The 25,193-nt window shown below is 41.8% G+C and overlaps 2 protein-coding genes across 5 annotated transcripts; one reads left to right on the top strand and one right to left on the bottom strand.

Moving 5' to 3' along the window:
* The first annotated feature begins 171 nt into the window (after window positions 1-171).
* On the top strand, window positions 172-16,861 carry LOC311258475 (regulator of nonsense transcripts 1). Of its 4 annotated transcripts, none has more exons than XM_084354771.1 (24): window positions 172-568; window positions 970-1,112; window positions 1,954-2,043; window positions 2,637-2,804; window positions 3,509-3,689; window positions 3,842-4,003; window positions 4,364-4,448; window positions 4,757-4,855; window positions 5,044-5,152; window positions 5,984-6,143; window positions 6,575-6,693; window positions 6,831-6,995; window positions 8,103-8,217; window positions 8,669-8,812; window positions 8,958-9,171; window positions 9,300-9,417; window positions 10,651-10,807; window positions 11,039-11,181; window positions 11,426-11,600; window positions 12,131-12,212; window positions 12,369-12,530; window positions 12,710-12,930; window positions 13,344-13,466; window positions 13,960-16,861. In XM_084354771.1, exons 1-23 carry the CDS (start codon window positions 398-400, stop codon window positions 13,461-13,463), a joined length of 3,303 nt encoding a protein of 1,100 aa, XP_084210897.1. In that variant the 5' UTR covers window positions 172-397; the 3' UTR covers window positions 13,464-13,466; window positions 13,960-16,861. The 4 variants fall into 4 exon arrangements, with proteins under 4 accessions (XP_084210897.1, XP_084210896.1, XP_084210895.1 ...); XM_084354770.1 differs by having other exon boundaries at window positions 12,366-12,530; XM_084354769.1 differs by having other exon boundaries at window positions 4,364-4,451.
* An 18-nt stretch (window positions 16,862-16,879) lies between these two features.
* On the bottom strand, window positions 16,880-25,193 carry ddx49 (DEAD (Asp-Glu-Ala-Asp) box polypeptide 49). The gene is made up of 13 exons (XM_084354772.1): window positions 24,941-25,193; window positions 24,207-24,330; window positions 23,581-23,666; window positions 23,154-23,275; window positions 22,576-22,763; window positions 20,403-20,543; window positions 20,077-20,152; window positions 19,599-19,675; window positions 18,712-18,809; window positions 18,525-18,599; window positions 17,934-18,022; window positions 17,596-17,667; window positions 16,880-17,150 (listed from the first exon to the last, which is right to left on the bottom strand). The coding sequence occupies exons 1-13, from the start codon at window positions 25,053-25,055 to the stop codon at window positions 16,974-16,976; spliced, it is 1,440 nt and encodes a 479-aa protein (XP_084210898.1). The 5' UTR covers window positions 25,056-25,193; the 3' UTR covers window positions 16,880-16,973.

Below are 25,193 nucleotides of genomic sequence, written 5' to 3'. Positions count from 1 at the left end.
CATAGTGACTGCTGTAGAAACACAGTCTATCTTCTGCAACAGTTGTCTGTCAGCGTTCAGTAGTTATTTCCCTCTTTTCCCTGCAGAGGTCCGCGCTTCTGTTTTCATACCCGGAAATACGATCAGAGTGAGAGCTCCTTCCATTGATGGCCTGTCTCTGCTCTACAGCCTACAGTGTGGACGTCACGCGTTGAGCGGCGCATGGAAGTTCGTCACCGTCGCTGTTGGACCTGCTGGAGCTTTCGAGGTTCTGATCGGTTCCATTTTTGTTTGGGTTCTAATTCAGACCCTTAGTGTCGGCCTCCAGAACAGTTAGCGATCAAAATACCGTGAGGATTTTGTTCATCTTTAGACGAACACCAGCAACCGCTCAGTAAAGCGAAAGTTGAGAGTCGAAATGAGTGTGGAGGCGTACGGGCCGAGCTCCCAGACCCTCACCTTCCTGGACACCGAGGAAGCGGAGCTGCTCGGAGCGGACACCCAGGGCTCCGAGTACGACTTCACCGATTTCACCCTTCCCAGCCAGACGCAAACTCAAGGCCAGACCCAGAGCCAGCTAGACAACCAGGTCTGAAGCTCCCAGTTTTACAGGAAGGGGCAATAAAGCGCGGTTTATAGACGTTAGCGGCAGTTAGCTAGCTTACCCAGCGCTACTTGCTAGCCTGCTATTAGTAGATCTTGCGTTTCCCAGCTACGCGGTAGCTTGCTGTTACCGTTAGCTTACGGCTAGCTAGCAAGCCCATTAACTAAACTCCCAAAGTGATAATAGCTATCTTAGCACGTTTGTTTTGAACTATTCGAAGAAAACTAGACTCACAGGTGCAACTTTAATGACCAAAGATGAGATTCAAGATAATTGACAGTCTGTCAACGTATAATTATCTGGCTTTTCCGCGCTGTGTCCACCTAGCCACTAGCTGCTAAACTTTAGCATTCAGTTTGTTTTGTTAAACTTGTGCTGTGCTGCAGGTAAATGGTCCTGATGAAGGTCTTCACAACGGTGGAGTGGATGACTCTGTGGCCAAAGCCAGCCAGCTGTTGGCTGAACTCAACTTTGAGGAGGATGAAGAGGACACATACTACACCAAAGACCTGCCTGTGCACGCATGCAGGTACAGTGACAGGAGCCACACGGCAGGACTTCAGTTTACTGTAGATCACTGAGGGACGGATTTCAGTACATTCATACTTTATTTCCATGGCGATTACACAGTGCTGTATTAATTATACTTAGTTTTATGTGGTCCCTGCTGTAACACACCACTTACAGGCAATAAAGCCCCTAAAAGTCAGTCATTAGCCTCATTAATAGTTAAAACTCTTCTGAGAAGTACAGTGATGAGAGTGTACAAGTAGTACTCATTCAAGACTTGCACATCACTGATGAAACATTATTGGAAGTATAATGCTGACACCTATTCTATTTAAATTAACAGATATAGATTTAGGCACACAAGAAAAAAGGTTGCTTTTGGAAGTGATAGAGAAGAAATTTGCAAGGTGACGGTGTCATCTTGGTGATATTTGATTTAAAATACGATTGTCTCCCAGCCTTGTTAAAGCTGGGTACATTTCCGAAACGGATCTAAGAGTGTGTGTAAAAGGGGAGTCAGAATTTCCCAGCACAGAGAATTTATGAAGATAACATATATTAATTTGAACTGTTAATTGTTTAACATGAAATAATTTAAATATTGTTTGAAAAGTGTCAAGTTTTTGACAAACAATTTACTTTTCGAAATTCAGCTGACAGTGTGTAACAGTCCACTTTTTATGGAATGTATGAACATTACATGTTAGAACAATATGCTAACCACTCTGACACTTAATATCATGTGTGTACTTCCTCTGTAATTCGTTCTTCCTTTTTTTCAAGGAAATCTGATGTACATATAACCCTGACTAAAAATTGCAGTAATTCAGATGGTGTTTTGATACGTTGTTGTTTTGCAGCTACTGTGGCATTCACGATCCAGCTTGTGTGGTGTACTGCAATACCAGCAAGAAGTGGTTCTGTAATGGACGTGGCAACACATCTGGCAGGTGTGTAATTAACTCATGTTCATGTTATTACCTCCCATATAAGCATCAGAGCATGAATCTACTCAGGTAGACAACATTGTTAACATCCCACTTCAACTTTATATTGTAATTAAAATAGCAAACACTGCAATAAATGTGGAATGACTGACGATTACATTTTCAAAATACAGTTTTTTTCAGGTCACCCACATCTTAGTCAGCCAGACTTTTGCCACACAGATGATGTTGAATGTGTGTAAAGAGAGCTCTGTAGGATGTTGTTTCTATAGAACTGTTAATTGAAGTTGAGTTAGTCGGAAACAGTGGGTCCAAGTTTATGTCCTGTCGAGGGATGGGATGATAAAAGATTGTTTCACGGATTGCAATAAAAAACCTCATATGAATGACTTGGAAAAGCTGTCTAGCTCGCTGACGTACAGTCCTATACTGGTTTCCTGATTTATGATTCTTGTTTTTGTACTGTGGGTCAATATGTGTTGTTATGCAAACAATCAATAGATTTCTGCAGTAATGCTACCAGGATAAATGTGGCTTCGATAAAAGTGTTTCTGATTATTTTCTCTATCGTTTGACTCCCACTCTCCCGCTTTCAGTCACATTGTGAACCACCTGGTGAGAGCTAAATGCAAAGAGGTGACGCTGCATAAAGATGGGCCGCTTGGTGAGACGGTGCTGGAGTGTTACAACTGTGGCTGTCGCAATGTCTTCCTCCTGGGCTTCATCCCCGCCAAGGCCGATTCTGTTGTGGTGCTTCTCTGCAGGTAAGTGCTGGTGAGACAGTGACCTGATACACAGGTAGACTGGTGCTACAAATATGTTCTGTCAAGAGTGACAGCACAGGACTGTTGACTGCTCAGTCATACTCTGGAGAGTTAATGAGAAATAAATATCCACATTTTTGCTTTGAAACAGGAAGTTTGACGTGAGAGTTTCCTGTCAGTTGTTCAGGTTTCAGCTTTACGTCAGATGAGTTGCCCTACATCCTGAGGCTCGTGAAACTGATACAGTCTCCTTGAAATGACTGAATAGTCAGCCAGATGGAGGAAACTTAGCTGAGCAACAAAACAATAATTTCCCTCATCAAGGATGGACAAATCAAAACAGACACATGTTAATGAAGGCAAATAAATGAATATAACCTAATTTAAACATTTGTATTTAAACTTAAAGCCAGTGCTGTTCCAAAACTGCTTGGGGAACTCCCTGCTCATGTCCACAGATGTCTAACTAGTGCTTCCTGCTATGGCAGTTAATTTAACCCTTTCTGTGCTTACATGCAGTAGAAATGCTGTGAGAGATCAACTTAAAGCGGGAAGACCATCCAAAAAAATCAATAACCCTTTCTGTGCTTACATGCAGCAGAAATGCTGTGAGAGATCAACTTAAAGCGGGAAGACCATCCCAAAAAAAAAAAATCCATATGTAAGCTAAATTCTGTCTCTCTGAACCTTGTATCATCATGCAGGCAGCCCTGTGCCAGTCAGAGCAGCCTAAAGGACATCAACTGGGACAGCTCGCAGTGGCAGCCACTGATCCAGGACCGCTGCTTTCTGTCCTGGCTGGTGAAGATCCCATCGGAGCAGGAGCAGCTACGAGCCCGTCAGATCACCGCCCAGCAGATCAACAAGTTGGAGGAACTCTGGAAGGTACACACTGTATACACTGTTTTTAAACTTTAAGCAGCAAGTGAAGGAAAAAGAGCCACTATACAGCACTTTTTATGGTTGGAATAAGAGTTTGTGATAGCTTACGTGATGTATTTTGTATTGACTGTTGCCTTGACTTTGTTTCCGCCCAGGACAACCCCAGTGCCACGTTGGAAGACCTGGAGAAGCCTGGAGTGGATGAGGAGCCCCAGCATGTGTTGCTACGCTATGAGGACGCCTACCAGTACCAAAACATCTTTGGCCCTTTGGTCAAACTGGAGGCTGACTACGACAAGAAGCTTAAGGAGTCCCAGGTACCTGAACTTCACTTCTAAGTAGGACACTTTTTGAAGTTTCCAATGTACTTCATATGTAAAGCAGTTTTTAGGTGACATAAAAACTTTCCGAAACCCAGTAATCCAGTATTTAGTCTCATAAGTACATTGAGGATTTTATTGTCATGCTTGATCCCACTGGGCACCGTGATTCTCTTCCTCTCCTGCAGCTGGGATCTGGTCCACAATGAGATGTTTTTTGGCATTGTTGTTTAAGCTGTTTTGTGACTTTTTAAATGACATCTTGTAGATTTGCAGGAATAATGTGACCTTTTGTATCTTTGACCTCTTATCATGGGTTAATTTTATATTGATATATTTTTTATTTTCCTTTTGCAGACCCAAGACAATATAACAGTCAGGTGGGACCTGGGGCTGAATAAAAAGCGGATTGCCTATTTCACACTGCCCAAGACGGATTCAGGTGGTAATACTCTGAACTTGACTTCCTCCCAGTGGTTCTGTGGTGCAGATAGAAGCCCTCCCCATCTCCCTTCAGTTGTCAGAATTGCACGCAGCCCCCCTAAACCCTGCATCTTTTGGTGGCATGTGTGCTTTGTTTTGTTTTTGCCTCTGTTTTTGTCGTGGGGTGTTGTGCCATTTTGTGCGTGCACGGTACTGTATCATTTGGTTTATGAGTATAGCCCATCCTCCTTAGTTTATTTGATGTTTTTTTTTTTTTTTCCTAAAGCATAGAGCAGTTTCTAACTTGTTTATGTATATCAATCCCAGATATGCGACTGATGCAAGGTGACGAGATCTGCCTGCGGTACAAGGGAGACCTCGCCCCGTTGTGGAAAGGCATCGGCCATGTCATCAAAGTTCCTGACAGTATCCTTTACACTGTTTACAGTTGCAAATATATCATCTTTTGCATTACAGTGTCTCAAAGTCAGTCATTAATCCTGGATGGTGTAGAGTCCTAACTGTGAAACTAGTAACTAAAAGTTACACCCACCCCAACCGACTGAAATAATTGAAGGACAATGCAAGATTTCCTTAACAGCCTGTGTTTAAAGACTATGGGGATGAAATTGCCATTGAGTTGCGGAGCAGTGTTGGAGCACCTGTGGAAATCCCCCACAACTTCCAGGTGGACTTTGTCTGGAAATCCACTTCCTTTGACAGGTAGGCAGAAATTTTATACCCCTTAATTCCTAATGTGATAGCAACATTAAAGGATTAAAGTTCACCCAAAAATTAAATTCAGTCCTCATTTACTCGACCCTTTGCTGATGGAAAGTTTCATAGTCCACAAAACATTTCTGGAGCCGGACAGCAAAACAACGTTGCAACATTCTCTCAAACACCTGAAGTAGATGGAGACTTGAAGACAACCGGATTAAAACATAAAATCGCACCATACAGCTTGTTCAGCGCAATCAAATTTCAAATTCATTTGAAGACGTTATTTACAGCCTCAACGTGTGCTAAAGCTTGTGTGCCTCAGACGGGCCAGGCGCTAACGTTTTTAGCTCAGCAGCTACAGTGAAGATTTTGCTTCAAAAGGGGCGTAAATAACGCCTTTAAAATCAATTTGGAATCTCGCAGCTTCCATTGAGTTGAACTATGCTGGAAGGAGCTTTATGGAGCCATTTTATGTTGATATTTAGTTGTTATGTAATGTTTTAAAACAAGTCCCCATCCACTTCATTTGTTTAGGAGAATGCTGCAACAATATTTAGTTGTGAAGCTTGAGAAATGTTTTGTGGACTACAAAACTTCACCCGACCTTCCAGCGGCATGAGGGTGACTAGAAAATGACTGAATTATTATTTTTGGGTGAACTTAAAACTTAAAAATTATCACTCCTCTTCAGTCACCATATTAGTCCACTATGCACATAATTCAGTTTGCATTGTTTAGAGGTGAGAAAAAAAATCCTTTTTGGCAATGATAAAGATTTCTGATGATGCAAATAAGTGATAATGACTTACGTTTGTGTATGTTTTGCTGCAGGATGCAAAGTGCCCTGAAGACGTTTGCAGTGGACGAGACCTCTGTGTCTGGTTACATTTACCACAAACTGCTGGGCCATGAGGTAGAGGATGTCACCATCAAGTGCCAGCTGCCAAAGCGTTTCACTGCCCAGGGCCTGCCTGACCTTAATCACTCACAGGTCAGACTGCACTGTGACTCCTTTTTTCATTCTGTCGTTCATTTTGCCTTCAATGCACAAATGTCACGTCAAGCAAGGTATGACTGTATCATGTACATCAGTACATGATTGTTGCTCAGCTATGTTTAATAGCTGTTTTTTTAATAGCACAGTGTGCAGACGTTTTTTTCCTGATTTTGTCGGCCCTTGGTCTTCTCCTACGCACCTGTCGATCCTCAGGTGTGCAAAAGCTGTACTTTGAATAGATTTGAAAAACAAAGGAACTATGTGACTTCCATTGAGTAGGGCAAACCTTTGTTTGAGTGAGCAAGATATTGTTTTGGTTTTAATGTGGGGATTCGGATTCACAAGTGGTTTTAAGAAGGATTTGATGTCTGTATTTGCAACAATTCAGCTTAGCTAAATCCCTTTTTTTTTTCATCACTTGGCAGGTGTACGCTGTAAAGACGGTGCTGCAGAGGCCTCTCAGCCTGATCCAGGGTCCTCCCGGCACTGGGAAGACTGTCACTTCTGCCACTATCGTCTACCACCTGTCCCGACAAGGCAACGGGTAAGACAGAGTTTTACAGTTACATACTTGAAGAAACCTTTAATGTGAAAACTTATATTTCTTATATATCTTATATATCCAGCAACTGTATTTTACATAACTGTCACAACTCTTGCAACTCGTATGTACATTTGCAGACCAGTCCTGGTGTGTGCTCCCAGTAACATTGCTGTGGATCAGTTGACTGAAAAGATTGACAAGACCGGACTGAAGGTTGTCAGGCTGTGTGCCAAGAGCCGGGAGGCCATTGAGTCACCAGTGTCCTTCCTGGCTCTGCATAACCAGATCAGCAACATGGACAGGTCAGTGGCATATAGGGAAATTAACTCTGGACTCAAAAGTTATTGATACTTGATCGCTGCTTTGTACTAACACCCACTTCATAACCGACTGGCCATGCACCAGTGGCATGGCACTTTGTTACTTGATAATCTTTTACTCCTTCGTATTTTCCCTCTTCAGTTTCTCTTAAATTTCTCTCAATAATAACTCACTCTTGTCAGGATTCCTTCCACTTTGTAGTACAGGAGAATGAAATCTTGGGACAGACATAACAAATGTCTAAGCCAACAAGGAGAACCAAATACTGTAAGATCCGTTGTCATTGACAGCAATCCTACTCGACTGGGTACAAATATTGAGTCCTGTTTTCTATTTGGCTCTCAAACTGACATCTTGCTGCCGAAAGCAAAGTTTTCCTAATGTAAAGAGGTTGCCACCACATGATGCATGTATTTCTGCATCATCACTGTGAGGTTAAAGGGACAGGTACACATATTTACTTCTAAAAGCAACAGGAAGTTGTTTTTAAGGTACTAAAATCCTTTGCCTCCCAATTGCCACAATCAACATTTGTGCTCTCTCTGTCATAACTGAGTCATAACTCTGTTGAGTGTGAACACACAGACATAAAACACATGTTTTGATTCAATGTGATTTACACTTCCTGAGAATAATATCATCTGATGTCCATGGCAAATAAAAGTCCATAAATCTGCTTAGAAATCATTAAAAAGACGTTATTATGACTCTGCAGACTCCAGAACTTTACATTTTGTTCTGTATTGAAGTTATCCAGCAATAGTAGTTTATAGGTCCATGGGTACGCTGAACTCAGGAACTACCAAGAGATGATTGTGCTTAATTTTCTTTAAAAAAGTTTGCCAAAATGTTAACAAATATAGGCCAAAGATTTACAGTTTTAGCCTGGAGCTCATTAACTGCATCCATGGCAACATTTACCTTCCTGTTTACATCCCCCAACATCCTCAAATTAAAGCAGCTGTAGTTCCATACGGGTTTTCTGGTCTAAAAAAATGCTTTGCCCCACATCGCAGATTAACTTTATGTAGTGTATAACTCAAGTACGTGTGCTCTGTCGTTACCCTGATGTGTCTTTGTCTCTGTAGCATGCCAGAGCTCCAGAAACTACAGCAGCTGAAGGATGAGACTGGAGAGCTGTCGTCTGCTGATGAGAAACGCTACAGGGCTTTGAAACGCACTGCTGAGAGGGAGCTGCTCATGGTGAGGAGGAGCTTCAAAGTGTTAAACAAAAATAGCTCAAGGTTGATACTCTGGAGATTTCACGGTAAATGATTTCCTGTCGCTGCAGCTGGCATGTCGGCTCTCAAAGAGGCCTGCCAAAGCTGTTCAAGCCTTGTTAGTGAAACAAGTAGTTTCAGACAAGCGATTAAAACTCATTCTGACTGTTTCAATTACTGTGAGGGCTCTGACCAACTCAAAACTTAAGCAAAACTTAATGTTGTCTCATGTTGATTTGGTTTTCTTTTGGTCTTGTTCACATCTGTGTTCACTACTTTGTAGAAAATGGTCCAGACCTGCAGTTGCAATCACCAAACAGGATGATTATTTGTAATCATATACTCATTAGAAGTTCCCATCGTGTTTCACCACTGTATCCTGGTTCCCTCTTTCTGTTTGAGGATTGTAAATGATCTTCCTCTTTGTTGTCCAGAACGCTGATGTGATCTGTTGTACCTGCGTCGGAGCTGGTGATCCCCGTCTGGCCAAGATGCAGTTCCGCTCCATCCTGATTGATGAGAGCACCCAGGCCACTGAACCAGAGTGTATGGTGCCTGTGGTGCTGGGAGCCAAGCAGGTACACATACACACAAACACAGCTAAATAACTGCATGGCTAACAAAATTAATTATATGTATGTTGTCCTGGAACAAAAACCTCTTACATATGCTGCTGAATTAACCCAATTGTCACACTTCCGTGCCTCATCTTCCCCCTCCCAGCTCATTCTGGTGGGTGATCACTGCCAGTTGGGTCCGGTTGTGATGTGTAAGAAGGCAGCCAAAGCAGGTCTGTCCCAGTCCCTGTTTGAACGCTTGGTGGTTCTGGGGATCCGGCCAATCCGCCTGCAGGTCCAGTACCGCATGCACCCGGCTCTCAGTGCCTTCCCCTCCAACATCTTCTATGAGGGCTCCCTGCAGAATGGCGTCACTGCAGGTTTGTTAAGATTCAGCTGTTCACTATCTGGTTTGATGAAGGGATAAATTAATTTCCACTGTGGTACAGGTAGCAGGTAGAAAGATCTACAAAGACTAGAAAATAAAATGACGTCTTCTTCTCCCCAGCTGACCGCATCAAGAAAGGATTTGACTTCCAGTGGCCGCAGCCAGACAAGCCCATGTTTTTCTACGTGACTCAGGGTCAGGAGGAGATTGCCAGCTCTGGAACCTCGTATCTTAACAGGTAACATCAGACATTTTCTTGGTTTACTTTTAGTAATTGACTTCAAAGCTCTGAATTATTTATAATATAACAAGGGGATTGAATATAGTGGTTGGGAAAAGGCTGGCTGTAGCTCACACTAGGGGGTGCTCTCCAACAGTCTTCACCTCAACACTACTATGGCAGGCTGGAAAAGTTGGGAGGTATTATAGTGGAGAAAGCCCTCCCTTAGTCCATAATGATCATCAGGAATGTCAGGCTCACCTCCACAGTACACTGAAACTGGATTTTCTTTAAATCGGAATCACAATTTCTAAAAAAAAAAGGAGTGGCTAGACTACCAGAGAAGAGAAGATTGCACTAATGTAATTGTGTTGCTTTATTATTATTTTTTACCTCTGCGGTATAGTCTTTAACTTTCATGGTGCAGTAACATTTGCAGCTTTTGCAAGTAAACTAATCCTGACCCTTATTTAAAGGATAAGTACCGTTTTTTACAACCTGGACCTTATTTCTGGCAAAAGATATGGTCATTTACTCACCCAGATAACTTTGGTGTCATTCGGCGTCGTTCGGACGAAATTAGATCCAGTGTAGCGGCGATATATCCATATAATGGGAGTAACGGGGCATCGACACAGCCTCTATATAACGCATTATCTGCCACGAAACTAGTTAATTTCATCAATATTTTGTTATGACATGCTAGCGCTATTAGCCTCTGAGTCCGGGCTCGTCCGTTATCAACATCCGGGGTCAAACTAGCAGCAGCAGCTACAGGTAAACAAGGCGCGCTGTCGCGGGTGCGCGCGCAGCTCAGAGACGACATCTTCCAGGTCAGAGGTAGTAGATCAGCCTACAGACCCCGGATGTTGACAATAGACGAGCCCGGACTCAGAGGCTAATAGCGCTAGCATATCGTAACAAAATATTGATGAAATGAACTAGTTTCGTGGCAGATAATGTGTTATATAGAGGCTGTGTGTCGATGCCCCGTTACTCCCATTATATGGATATATCGCCGCTACACTGGATCTAATTTCGTCCGAACGACGCCGAATGACACCAAAGTTATCTGGGTGAGTAAATGACCATATCTTTTGCCAGAAATAAGGTCCAGGTTGTAAAAAACGGTACTTATCCTTTAAGTCACCATAGACATGATTTGCATTTTCAAGTCCACTCCCATTAACTTTGAATGTACTTTTCCAGTATTGAGCAGAATAATATTTAACTGATGCTGATGTTTTCAAGGACTGAGGCTGCCAATGTAGAGAAGATCACCACCAGACTGCTGAAGGCCGGAGCCAAACCCGACCAGATCGGCATCATCACCCCATACGAGGGTCAGCGCTCCTACCTGGTCCAGTACATGCAGTTCAGTGGCTCCCTGCACACCAAACTTTATCAGGTAACTCACAGATGTATTTAGAGATGAAGATTAACTTTTATTTTTATATTACTCTCAAATTAATGTTTTTAAACTGAAGTTGTTTTAAAATGGTGTTAACTGTGCTAAAACACCATCGCATTGATTCAGTTATCATTAATGAAGTTGCTCTGTGCTGTTGCAAAAATTCTCCTCCTCCATTTTTACAATCTTTTCTCCCCTTCATCCTCCTCTTGTCCTGCTCCATTAAAGCAAGTGGAAATTGCCAGCGTGGACGCCTTCCAGGGCAGAGAGAAGGACTTCATCATCCTGTCTTGTGTTCGTGCCAATGAGCACCAGGGCATCGGCTTCCTAAATGACCCACGACGTCTCAACGTGGCGCTGACCAGAGCCAAGTAAAAACCTCAGAACTGCAAATCGATACTGTTGACGACTAGACTGTTTTTTATTTTTCATGGTGACTTCTTGCAATGTGTACTCCGAGGATGACCATTCGATTAAAAACTCCACTACACTATAGAACTTGTACAGAATCATTTGAGGGATACGTCACAGAAAATTCAACACTTGATGATTTAATTACAATATGTCTAGCCCATTCCTGAGCAGTAGTTGTGTGTGTGTGTGTTGTGAATGAAGGTACGGTGTGATCATCGTGGGGAACCCTAAAGCCCTGTCCAAGCAGCCGCTGTGGAACAACCTGCTGAACAACTACAAGGAGCAGAAAGTCCTGGTGGAGGGACCCCTCAACAACCTGAGAGAGAGCCTGATGCAGTTCAGCAAGCCCCGCAAACTGGTCAACACCATCAACCCTGTGAGTTCAACCTGTCATACTCAAACTTCATGACAAACTGATGCTAATGCTGATTTCCTTCTCCCTTATTTAGCCACAGTATTCGTTTAGAGTCAGTTGTGCATTTATTAGACTTCTGCTAGATGCAACTGTTAACACATACTGAAGATGAAGTCTTGAATCTGTGCAGAGGTCAACAATTAGTAGAATAATTGCTTAGTCTACTGTCAGCTGAAGTAATCGGCAGCCATTTTGTTAATTGATTTAATAATTTAGGTTGTTTTTCAGCAAAAGTGGCAAAAAAAATTGCTGGTTTTCTTAGTCCTGTATGATAGAAAATTGAATATCTGTTTGAGACTGACAGACAAAATGAGCAATTTAAAGACATTTATTTGGGCTCAGGGAAATTGTAATGGACATTTTTTAGACCCAACAATTTGTTGTACAACATAATGGGCAGATTAATCATTAGTGAAGACAATTATTAGTTGCAGCCCTTAACAGGTAAAGTATGTAGCTGTTCGAATAGTTGATTTTCTGGTGTTTTCCAGGGGGGACGTTTTATGAGCACTGCGATGTACGATGCCCGTGAGGCCCTCATCCCTGGCTCCGCCTACGACCGCAGCAATGCTGGTATTTATTGAAAATATACTTAATGTCTTCTGATTTGACTCAAAACATTAAACAAATGGCAGACTTGTTTTTTACAGACTGCATAACATTTCAACAAAACTAGACTTGCCTGGTCTTGTTTTCTTGATAAAAAAAACTTGCATGGTGTTTCAGCAGGACGTCCGTCCAACATGTACTTTCAAACTCACGACCAGATCGGGATGATTGGGGCCGGCCCTGCACACATGGCCGCTATGAATATTCCTATACCTTTCAACCTGGTGATGCCTCCAATGCCTCCGCCCAGTTACCTGGGTCAGACCAACGGCCCTGCTGCAGGTACAGTACAGCACTGAGATAGTCCATGAGAGTATTATACAGTATAAACTGAAAATGAGCAAAGTTAGTCGGAGGGAAAAGGTGATCCTAACATTTCTGTACTAACGTTACTCCTTCATGTAGCATTACCTGCTTTTAACTTTCTTCTTTTATTTTTCTTCTTCTCCTTTTTCATCAAGGTCGTGGAGCCATGAAGGGTAAGCCCGGCCGCGGTGGGCGGCAGAGAGTCCGCGGCTCGGGAAACCAGGGTGCCAGTCAGGGTAACGGACCAAACAGCCAGGCCAGTCAGGATGGGGCCTCCCAGTCCTTCTCCCAGGGGCCACTGACCCAAGGCTACATCTCCATGAGCCAGCCCTCTCAGATGAGCCAGCCTGGCCTCTCCCAGCCGGAGCTATCCCAGGTAACACATCACTGTCACTCAGTGTAAGAAGACTTAGCAATAATTTAAGATATTTTCATTATAGTGTTGTTGTTGTTTTAATGAACTTTTATAGATCTTCTTTATTTAGTCCAACTTGAAATTCATACTTTTCTTTTTTTTAAAAAGCACACAATATTTCTTAGTTCCTTAGTTACTTAATATTGACACAAAAACAGTTACATTCAATACTCTTTAGGAGGAGTATGTTGTATTTAATTTGATTTGATATTGAGTGACATAGGCTAATTTTACAGGTCAAATTGTTCAGAATTTGAATTGAGCAAATCCAGTAAAAAACAAGGTAGGGATAATATGATAGGTTCTGGAAAATAGCTCATTGATAAAGGCCGAAAATGTGTTTGTAACAATGTTTCTGTCCTCTTGTTCTCCAGGACAGCTACCTGGGCGATGAGTTCAAGTCCCAAATCGATGTGGCTCTGTCCCAGGACTCGACTTACCAGGGTGAACGTGCATACCAGCATGGTGGGGTAACTGGACTGTCACAGTACTAGAGTGTAAGTAAATTAAACAAAGTGTTTGTTGTTGCACATTTTAAGATCTGGGAAGTCATGCAGTTGTCGTGTTGACACTGGCTCAACTTATATTCAAATAAGAATTTCATTTATGTATTATTTATGTATTTATTTGTTTATTATACAGACCTAACCTCATAAAAAGCTGGGATACGTCAACCTTTTCAGAGTTTTCTTGCTTCCTCAGATCTATAGAAATGATAATTTGGCTTTTACTGTCACTGTTTTGTGATGTATCATATGTGCACTTTATGAGGTCTTTGTTTGGCTTCAAATAATGTAAAATCCTCTGTTTTTGATTAATGTGACTGAGTTTGTGCCACTGTCTTCAAGTGAATCCAAAAATTTAGCAGGGTAATTTTTATTAAAGCTATTTAGTTTGAGAAATCTGAGTCGACATGTTCAGTATTGCTCACCTCTCTTATCTTCTTCATGTTGTGGACAAAAGGTTATAAACCTGTTTTGTGTCTTGCAGGTCACTTGAAGAAGGGAGCTAGGCTTGAGCTGAGCTTAGCTCATCAGCTTTTTAATCTGGGAAATAATAAAAACATAAAATGGATACCTGTTTTCCTCTGCTACAACCGAAGCACCACCGAGTGAAAGCGACGGGATAGCGAAACCAAACCAATGACCAGCGAGAGAAATAAGAGGGTAGAAGAAGAAGGAGAGAGCACGAACAGACGGGCAGGGAGATGGCAAGGGAGGCCGAGTGAACAAGCGAGAGGCAGGGACCAATGTCCGTGCAAAGGAGGGAAGTCGAGAAAATGGCAGCGTGTGGTCAAGCTGCTGAGGGAAACGGGAGATCACAACGGTCTCATGGGAATCCAGGCTCAACTCCCAACTAAACCATCCAGCCAACCCCTTCATCCCACAGCCTCCAGGAAAGGAAGGAAAGCTGTTTCATCTTCAGATGGAGAACGAGGCTTCCCAGCTGAATTTGAAGAACTTGTTCTCCAAACTTGCAGGGGGCATGATTACAGTCATTGAACAGGCAACACAAAATCCCCACGATAAAAGTCGGTTGGTTGCTCAACCTGTATCCTTTTAAATTTGGTGTATCATGGGAGGAGAGCAGCACCAACAATCTTCTACTGGGCCCAAAAACCTCAGCAGCCTCTGAAGGAAGCGGCAGTCGACACACCCTCTCGGAGAGGAAATAAAAACACTGTTTCTGTGCTTGAGATTAAAGAGCCTTGAATTGAAATACCTTTCACTTGCCTTGAGAACCACTGGCTCACTCACGAGGTCTTTACTTGGGTGGTTTCGACCACACGTCAGTGGTGGAGTGGCACAGGGATTTCAGACTGTTTTTTCAAGGCATGACGCGCGAATCCTACCGATATCGCGTCCATCATGGGACAGTTTTTTCTTCTCTGAAGTACCTTTCTTATCACAGAGCACAAAATTGCAAAAAAAGTCATCGAAACTATCAAACATGACCAGCATTGAATATTCGACTCAGTGTCATTTGAAGTTTCAGCGACGGCTTTTCTTTAATTTAATCTTTTGAAAGCAGGGGTTGTTGATGTCCCACAGTGCTTCATGACCAGATGTCTTTTAAAACACTCTGTGTACGCTTAGATTGGCAAACGCTTGAACGCTTTGCATCGATTGAATCCTCAGGGGATTGTGGAATGTCCACGCTCATCACACAAATCCCTGCTCGAGGTGAAAGAAACCAAACAAGAGGGAGAAAGAAGGATGATATTGGTCGAGGCTTACAGGCGATCGTGGCAATCAATCCACCACAGGTAAGGAGTAGAAAAGGAAGGTGGCTGAGGGAGAGAAGGATATGAGAGTTTCCACATCTGGAAAACGAGTTCAGGTCATTGACAGGGTTCAAAATTTAGAGGGACGTGTGGCGTTAGGCGACCACACATTAGATGTATTTGTAAACCCAGTCGTTTCACAGCATTTTGATTTTGTGAATAATGTTCACATGACAATTAATATAGCCAGGCTGATGGCCATATTGCCCAGCCACACAAATCTGAAGATAATTAGATGTTTAGAAAACAAAGATTTTCACCATGGAAACATGTTTAAAATCTCAGTTAAACTCTATAATTTAAAAATCACCATCAACTTGAAGGGTCTTTAGCTCCTGTGCATTAAATGATTTTTTACACTTTTCCAAACTGGACTTACACACAGTGGATCTGCCATCAGTACTGATTAGATAATGGCAAAGAGAAACATGAAAAGTGAATGACAAACGTGAATCAGTGCCTATAACCAATCACCTTCAGATAAACAGCTGCAGCACAAGCATGAATGTAGTTCAAATCAAACTACCAGCATACAAAGACAACCTTTCAGACAGCAGAGGGCTGGGCTGGAAACCCACAGAAAAAGGACTTGTTGTATTTTATTTTTTTAATAAAGTCAGGCCAGGTGATGATGAGGTCAGTGAGTTGAGCAGCTGGGTTGTTTCTCAAAGGACAGGCGGATGAAAAAAGCCACCTTCCTTCTCTGTGGAGTCAAACAAACGAAAGCTGGTAGAATTTCTTTTTCCTTCTGTGGACTTTTGATTTGTGCAAAGCTGTTTTGCCTGCATTATGTATTCCTTGTAGAGTTCCTCTTGAGATTTATGTGGATCCTGAACCCTCTTCCTGGAGAACTGTATGAACCTGAACCTTGAGTTGATCCAAACTTTGCTTTTGTCAGATGATTTGCTTCTTTGTCTGTCATGTTTTCTTGAGTTGGGTGTTATTTAGCCATTTTGTGTAGTTTTACTAAAATCTGTTTTTGTAGCAACTTGCTGGCAGGAACGAGGCGGATGCCGTTTCCTTTCTTCATTAGTTTTGTATCTTCTCCTCAAACTGTCCGAGGGATTGTAGTTTTTTAACTCTTCCAGGAAAGACGCTTTCTGAACACAGTAAGAATGTACTTCACTGTTGTTTCTCACCTGCTTCTCATTTCAGCAGTCATGTGACAATCATGTTGCGAGTAGACGTTGCCATGTTTGACTTAGAAGTTGTTCTGTTTTGTTGACATTGTGTGAATCTTCCATTTGTGCGATGAATTAGTTTCACATATCAACCCGTTCCACTGAGATCCTAACATGTTATAGCTTTAAGAACCTGCTGCCGTAATATTATCGTATTGCTTTGGTGTTTTTCCATCTTCTGAGCCACAATGAATTGCAACATGTGCAGTGATCATTGAAGAAGTGATTCAGTTGTAGATTAGTTGTTAAACATTTGCATCCAAACCTTTTGATTCTCTATGTCAACAGGCAGAGAATGAATAAATGGACTAGAGAGCTCAATGTGATGTAAATACCTATTTGAAACGATGAGTCTTATTTGCAGTGAAGTTTCATCACATCATGGTGGTTCCTTGTTAAACTGAATCAATAAAGGCTGTCAACTTGAGCAATTGTTTATATGGTATGAAATTCAGCACAAATTTATTGCAGATGCTCTCAAATTTTACAGATATTATACATAATAAAATGTTTAGTATATACATGGTTCACAGCAGTTTTCATGCTGTAGCCTGTGCTGCCTTTTTCTTCTTCATCTGTTTCCTCTTCATCAGTTTCTTTTTCAGCTGTCCATGTTTCTGTCTCTGAATGCTCTCCTGGATTTTCTGCTTGAACTTCTTCTTCTGGCTCCTGATCTTCTCCAGCTCGGCCTTCCTCTTAGCCTCCAGGTCTGGATCCTGGAACAGCAGATTGATCACAAATCAATAACAGGTCATTTTTTTAAATTATTGTAGCTGGTTCACTAACTAATATAAATTTCCATTCAAATGAGGGTGAGTAGATAATGACTGAATTTTCATTTTTTGATGAGCTTATTCTTTAAGGTCCAGTGTGTAGGATTAAGTGGCATCTAGTGGAGGGACTGAAGACTAAGCAATTAAACACCCCTCGGCTCACCCTCCCCGACGATGGCAGTTTAAAATGTGAAAGGCCTTCTATAGTGCTCTGTTTAGTTTGTCTGCTCTGGGCTTTTGTAGAAACAACAATCCATAGTTTCATGCAATTATACACTAAGACATAGTTCTGAATATTATATTCCATTTCTGCCAATAGATCATCCTAAATCTGGCACCCTGGACCTTTTTAAATCAAATTTACGGATGTTAATGAAAAGAAACGTACCTTCCCCTCCAGAATCAGTTGTTTCCTCTTGTTGATCTCCTTTTTCTCATCAAAGTCTGTCGACTCGAGTCTCTACAATGCAGAAAAAAGTTTATCATCAAAACATATGAAGTCATTTTAATGAAAAAATGCCAAAGTGAAATAGTTTCCAGTCTGAAAAATACAAACGGCTGAGACTGAAGGATTCAACGTTGCCATTAAAATGTTTTTCAGGTTTCAAGTTTAAGGAACCAATCCTTCATAAAATAAAGCTCCAGACACTGGAGAGATTCATTAATGCTGACTGTTGTGCACTTAACAGAAACGAGACTGAATATAGAGAAAAGAAGCATGCGTACTATTTCACACTCCCGTCTGGTCACGTTGACCTGGGTGAGGATCTTCAGGACTTCTTTCTCCTGCACAGGATATTCCTTCAGCTTCGTCACTATAGAAACACAACAGACCAGTTTGTGGAGTTAAATCAGACTTCACACGCTGCAGACAATGAACTGATAATTTTCCAGGTAGGTCGGTGACTAAGGTCCTGTAATTGTGTTTTCCAACCTTATCCAACCTTATCAACCTTAGAGGCTTTCCTGTCATTGTCACTTTTATAATAAAGGCCAAATACAGATGGTTAAAAAATGACATGGGTTTTTCAGGGCTGATACTGATCACTCGTAATCAAGGAGAGGGATAACAGATATTTGGAACCTAAACATGTGCTGTTAAAATGAAATTCTTACTCCTCAAAATTTAAAATTACAAATGAGTCCCCACTCATCTGGTTTAATGGAGCCAAAGGTGCTCATTTTTTAAAATAAGTTATTTTTTTAATTTGTTAAGTTTTAGTTGAGCTCTAGTGGAGGATGCACACAAAGGAAAAGTTGCTGCACGTTCTCCTAAGTACCACCTTGTAATTCCATCTTTATAACTAAGTAACTCACGAGTCTGTTTTTCGATGGAGTGGACCAGGTGGATGTCGTACTGTGTCACCAGCGTGATGGACACGCCATTCCTCCCTGCAGATGAAGAAAAACTCATGTATGAACTGCTTTTTACTTCAGACATGTCATCAGTCATCGATGGGGACACGTGGATTTTGTTGATACCAACAAGTTGTTTAGAGGTTACCTGCTCTTGCTGTTCGTCCGACTCTGTGGATGTAGATCTTAGGAAGGCCGGGGGTGTTGTGGTTGATGACGACCTGGACAGTTGGAATATCCAGACCTCTGTGAAAGAACAGGAAGGATGTCAAGAGAAGGTGATCTCAGCCTGTCTACAGCTGTCTGTGTTAAAGTGACAGTTCACCCCAAAATCAAAAATACGTGTTTTTCCTCTTTTGTTTTGAAGATATCCACCAGAGATGTCTGCATGCTCTGCATGGAACTAGATAGCACTCGCCTTGTGGTGCTCAGAGCAAAAAATACATTTTTTAAAAATAAAAATTAATGGTAATGTCCTGGTTACTCAAGATGATACACAGACCTTGGTGGGAGCAGTTTCATGTAGAAACTAGTCCAAACCAAACTCTCCAACCCTATCACCGTGCAGAAGGTATTAACATTAATGGCATCCACCTCGGCTGAGCTGTAACATTAGCTGACTTAGTTAGCTCACCTCTCGATATCTTGAGTAACCAGGTCATGATTTCCGGAGAGACTTTGCTGTTGAGTCTTTCACTTAATTTATTTTTGGGTGCTTTCTGCACCACAAACCAAGTGTCATCTAGTTCCATTACATTCAGGAGAAGAGAGACATCTCCGCGGCTGATATCTACAAAAATCGGCAACTCTCACAGAAAACAACAGATGGGTAAATGGCACCACAGGTAAGAGGAAAAACATTTATTTGAGAGGTCTCCAACATGAGGAATTTGGGGTGAACTGTTCCCCTAAACCACTCAGTCTGAAACTTTAAGTAGAATTGACAGGTGATTTCATTCAAAGACTTAAACGTTTTAATGTGTGAAAGACCAGCATCATCCTGGAGACATGCAGTGGCTCAGCAGGTTGTCTCACCTGGCAGCCACGTCTGTTGCAATCAGGATTTTGAAGACGCTGGCCTTGAACTTGGCGAGGTTTGCAAACCGTTGTTTCTGGAGAAGATAAAGAACAGTTGTTCATTCAGCAGGCCCACTCATCTGGTTTAATCTGCTCTAATCCCTCACACTGACCGGTTCCGTTTTATCACAACGGCTTTGTGCCTCGCTGTGTGCGTCTGTCTTTGTCCCGTTAATGAGACGAGTATGATTTTCACATCAGACACAAGCTCGTCGAGGAGCTCTGAGGACTGGTGATAAGAGGACCGTCAGCATGTTCCCACCTTTCTCTCACACAAAGCAAATTAACTGACTAATAAAACAGACTTCCCCCGACATGGTGGCAGCTCCCTCACAACCCTGAAAAAGTCCTTCAGCAGGCCTCCCTGACTGACATGCTGATGTACTCACAGCCGATGTTACAGTGATGGACCCAAAATAAACCTTGTTAGTTTCACCTGTTTCATCATGGAGTGCAGGGAGATGGTAGGAAAGTTAAATTCCCTCAGCATCATGGTAAGAATTTGGCAGTTCCTGAGAAAGAATTAAGAATAATCACACTCGTGTTCTAGTTTCAAAGACATAAAATACATTTCTCTTCACCTATTTAACAACAGAAGACAAAAATATATTCTCTTTGTATCAAAAGTAGTTTATGCTACAAATTGCAATTCAATCCATCAAAGCTACAGCCTCAGAAATCATGGAGTTGAATAAACACCAGCCTCTCTAAATTATTGACACTGAAGTTGTACTGTCTTGACATGACGTCTGGGCTTCTTACTTGCACGTGTTGGTGAAGATGATCATGGACCAGTCGTCGTGCTCGTCGGTAAACTTCTGGATCAGGTGGACCAGGTAGGCGTCCTTCACCTTCTCTGGAGTGAGGATGTATCTCTGGTCCAGCTCCTCCACCGTTCGTGTCCTGTCAACAACAATGATCTGATATTTCACTGTTCACTATGCAGGGTTTGTGCAACTTTTTAGAAACTAATCAAGGGAAGCTTCACATCCGAGCGCTCCCGGTGATGGCTTATACTACCAAACAGGCCAAGTGATGAAAAATACCTGAAGAAGAGAGGCAAAGAGAGCTGCCTTGAGAAAAAGAAAGGAGCCGTGCAAGTATGGTGACAAAGACAGGGGGGAGGGGATTTAGTAGTAGTATTTTTTAATTCTAGCATTCCTAACCCTGAAAATATAAACTTTTTCAAACCTTTAAGACTTTGTACAAACTATGCTTGCCCTGACGTTAGACATCAAATATCACTATATTTGCAGTCATGTGCAATATTTTCCCAAATATCAAATATTGAACAGCTTTTACAGCATCTTCAGGCTTTTATTTTGAAACGAAACTGCACACCGAGCTGTCGTGGCAGCGGAGGCAACGCATGTCAATATTCTACGAGGTAGTAATGAGACCAGGCTGGCAGAAGTCACTACAGGTTAACTGGCCTGATGTAGTGGTGTGCATACAGTGCTTTCTCTGCAGTTTTGTCTCTTATTTTCTCCCACTATGAAACCTGAAATATTACCAAAGGATTTGAATGAGACTACATGTCGCATTTGCTATAAAACAATAATATTGTCTATCACAATATTTGGGTGGGATCATGCTATAAAATCTTGGATATCGCCCAAGCCTACAAACCTCTGATTGAAGTATCGATTCTGAATATTTTAATTGTTTCATTACTCTTTTGCAGAACCGATACACCAGCACTAATGAGTTTTTTATACTCTACCCTCTCTCTTTTTTCCTGCGGGAGTAAATTAACGTAGGTGCAGTACACACAACTTGTTATATTACCTTTTAACAACCACCTAAAATTTCTAAACCATCTAAAAACAGTTACCATGGGAATTGGTGTGGATTCAGGGCCAAGATCCACAAGAAGTTGATGCAAGGAGGATTTAAACATGACTTCAGCTTCTGTTATGATCAAACAGAACAACCTGCCTGTGTGCTGCAGCTGTGTTCAGAGAAGTTTCTGGCCAGATTATAGCTTCAAAACACAAACTCACAAAAATAATCACAGCCATATAAAAAACCTCTAACAGGAGGCATAAAAAATCTAAAAGCAAACAAAGATAAAAACAAAGGAATGATCAACTCAGTGGACATCAAAGTTTAGTAGATCCACTACAGAAGCAGAACTTCTGCTCTGAAGTGATAGTGTTTTATTTTACACCCACTTTCCAAGGTGCTATTGATAACATGATACCAACAGTGTTATACTATTGGCTCACACATAGAAGAACCAACTGTCAGAATTCTCACACAGAGATAAACAAAACAATCATTTTAAAATTATTAATTTACAATCATAATGTTTTTATGAAAATTAGATACTTTGATTCTGCACCTTGCTACTGGCTCTGTAGATGTAAATATTTTTTTAAAATTGATTTGTTTACATAAAAATGTTATCAATATGACCTTGAAGTCTACCATCACTGGTATTACATTTCCTGTTCAGCATCACAACCTTCTTTGAATACACCTGCACAAGTTTGTGTCTGCTTCCTGCACATATCTGAACCCTGCGAGCAGTCGGCGCCTGAGTCAATCCAGCAGAAGGCTCATTCAACCACGTTTTTACATTTCTGCTTCCATCTTTTCATGACTCTCTTACAGCCAAAGGCATTTGTGCGAGAGATGCACTTCAGCGATTAGTTGCACCTCGGATCAGATAACAGGCAAACTGATCTTCCAGACCGGTGTTCCTGTGTTTTGTAAATAACACGCAAGACTTCTCACAGAGAATGCATCAGAAATGAGGCAGAAAAGCTTTAGTAAATCTGGCCCCGAGTGCTCTCCTCCACCTTTAAGTAAGTAGGTCGATAATACCAACAAATATGTCGATCACACACTGATCAAAATTACACCTGTACTGTCTTTCTGGATTTGCTCAATACTCCTGTAAACAGCCTTTGAACAGCAGCAGGTTACTCACTCTGACTTGCTCTCCCAGAAGAAAGGTTTGTTCATGGCGATGGTCTTCAGCTCCTGCAGAGTGTCGGTGAGTGTGGCGCTGAACAGCAGCGTCTGCCGTTTAGCCGGTAAAATCCCCATTATCGTCTCCAGGTCTTTGGTGAAGTCAGTGCAGCCCTGCTCCAACAGCCGGTCCGCCTCGTCCATAATCTGATGAACACACAAAGACAAAATTAAAATGATGAAGCTGATTCAAATCCCAAAACTTGACATAATTATTCTTTGGCATTCAAACATTAAGAACTAAAACAACAACAAGCTGTTTTTAATACATGTAAACAATGTAGGATGTATATGAGGTGCAGTAATAAGAAAAGCTCTTTACAGCATGTTAACACTGTTTTACGAAGTGTACAAGAAGACAAAAGCATCAGGTTGCACATATGGACTTATATGTTAACCATTCAAAAATGTCTTTATTTCCCGGTCTTAACTTAATCCAAACATAACCAATCAGATCAAAAATATATTCGACCTACAGAAGAGACGAGGTATTGAAACCTAGTCCAACTCTCAGTTTGTGGTCCTTCCTGAACTCACCAGAAACTGGATCTTGCTCATGCTGAAGGTGTCGGAGCTGCGGATGTGATCGGCCAGCCGGCCCGGCGTCGCGACGACCACATGTGGCTGGTTGGAGAGCTCCAGGGCCTGGCTCACCATGTCTGTCAGCAACACAGCAGAGACAGATGTAGCACAGAGGAGAGGCTCAGAAAGGATTTTACAGTAACTGGCAAATGTGTTTCATGCATTTCTGCAGCAGCGGTACAGCAGCGAATTAAACCTTGAGCAGACTCTCATAATGCACACAGAGAGATGTGGCTATGTGTGCTTATTCACATAAAAACAATAAATACAATATATGACTGTAACCTGAGCGACGCCTGCTGAGGTTTAAGTCTGTACTTGCTGCAGAATAAACAGAAATGAAAGCTGACTGCAGTCTGACATAAAATGAGACATTATTTACCCATTCCACCAACGATGATGCAGTCTCTCAGACCCAGAGGCTTCCCCAGAACTCGAAACTGCTCTGCAATCTGATAGGCCAGCTCCCTGCATGACATCAAAACATCATCAGTTGGAAAGGTGGGATGGGATGCTATTCAAGAACAAATGCATTATAGATCTGATAGAGACAGACAAAAGTTTTGTATTCTGTTGTCCTCATGAGATGAAATGAGTCAGGCTGTGTTGGAGTTTTTTTTCAAGTGAAAAGGGATAAATACAAAACATACTGAGCTGTAAACTGTTTAGTCCTGGAGTTGGTACTGAGGTTCTGGTTGGAATTTTGTGGAGCTGGGCAATGTGCATGTGTGTGCGTGTGTTGCCATAGCAACCTAAAACACAAGGCGTGGTTGTTTTTTACTGTCCTTATTGATTTGATTTAACTGAAACTCTCACACTGTCCTGATGGAATTCTGTGAGAAAAAACAGGAATGTCAACAATGATTTCTTTGTAGGTTTTTTACGTTTTCAGTGATATCATGTGTACTCCTGCATATAAATGTGGAAGCAGCAGGATTCTATATTAAAGGGTTTTTTCACCCGTAAATGAGTCTTCCAGCTTGCTCTCTGACTCTGTACAGCACTGACCTGGTAGGACTGAGCACCAAGCAGAAGATGCCATAAGGGTCTTCTGACAGTTTCTGCAGCACTGGGAGCACAAACGCTGCCGTCTTCCCACTTCCAGTCTTAGCACAGCCCATACAGTCCTGACCTGTGTAGAAAAACACACATTACTTAATTACTTTGACTTATTTGAGCAAAGATTTATACCCAATACTTCTCTCAGCCATGGCTCATGCCAAACCTAACGAAAAAAAATAGTAATCTATTGTATCTTTGCTTATCTATAAACTCATATCGCCTTAAGATCAATACTTTAAACCTTTTCTGCTCTAAAACGATGTTTCTGACTAATCGGCTGCAGTCACATGGGATTAACTCTGACATTTTGTAGTTTACAGCCACCAATGTTTATTCTGAAGGAGAGGAAACAGCTTGCTCCCACACCTCTGAATCCCTGTTGATCTCTGGGTAATGTCTCAAGTTAATACTTTAAATGAGACCAAAAGATCATCGGCTCATTTAATACACATGCAGAAACCAACTACGTTGGCTGATTTAAAGTATTTATCTCATTCCAGCTGATTTCCTTTGCTGAGAAGCACCGACGAGTAAATTCATAGATTTTTCAGTGGAGATCTGCATTACTTCTCGGGACAACTGATTCAGCCGGACAAAAGTAAACAGGAAGATATTTAAGTTACAGGCAGACACCCTGCTGATATGTTTTTAACCCGAAGCTTTAACACAGGCTGTCTTACCTCGCAGAATAGCTGGCATGCAGTTTTCCTGGACTGGAGTGGGTTTGTCGATGCCGAGCTGTTTACACTGTTTAACCAGCCAGTCTGACAGACCCAGTGACGAGAAGTCCGCCATGTCTGATTCACCTCCCTATCTCCGGCTAGATAACTAACTCTGAGTACTTTATTTAACCAAAGAATCACTGAAATACTCTATTTTAACGTAGAGTAAACCATCCTCGTGTGTTACAGCAGCGGTCGCGGCGTGATTACG

This window comes from Pagrus pagrus (genome assembly GCF_965226575.1).
Source record: "Pagrus pagrus genome assembly, chromosome: 6".
NCBI classification, from domain to species: Eukaryota; Metazoa; Chordata; class Actinopteri; order Spariformes; family Sparidae; genus Pagrus; species Pagrus pagrus.
This window is presented reverse-complemented; position numbering and strand designations above follow the sequence as displayed.

Bases quoted from the DNA above. Each gene is read 5' to 3' on its own strand.
- LOC311258475 (XM_084354768.1), top strand. From the start codon at position 398: ATGAGTGTGGAGGCGTACGGGCCGAGCTCCCAGACCCTCACCTTCCTG. The intron at 2,044-2,636 runs GTGTGTAATTAA...TCCCGCTTTCAG, and splicing joins CGTGGCAACACATCTGGCAG to TCACATTGTGAACCACCTGG. The intron at 5,153-5,983 runs GTAGGCAGAAAT...GTTTTGCTGCAG, and splicing joins AAATCCACTTCCTTTGACAG to GATGCAAAGTGCCCTGAAGA.
- ddx49 (XM_084354772.1), bottom strand. From the start codon at position 25,055: ATGGCGGACTTCTCGTCACTGGGTCTGTCAGACTGGCTGGTTAAACAG. The intron at 22,764-23,153 runs GTGAGTTCAGGA...TGTGTTCATCAG, and splicing joins TGAGCAAGATCCAGTTTCTG to ATTATGGACGAGGCGGACCG. The intron at 18,023-18,524 runs GTGAGTTACTTA...GTGTTTCTATAG, and splicing joins CTCCATCGAAAAACAGACTC to TGACGAAGCTGAAGGAATAT.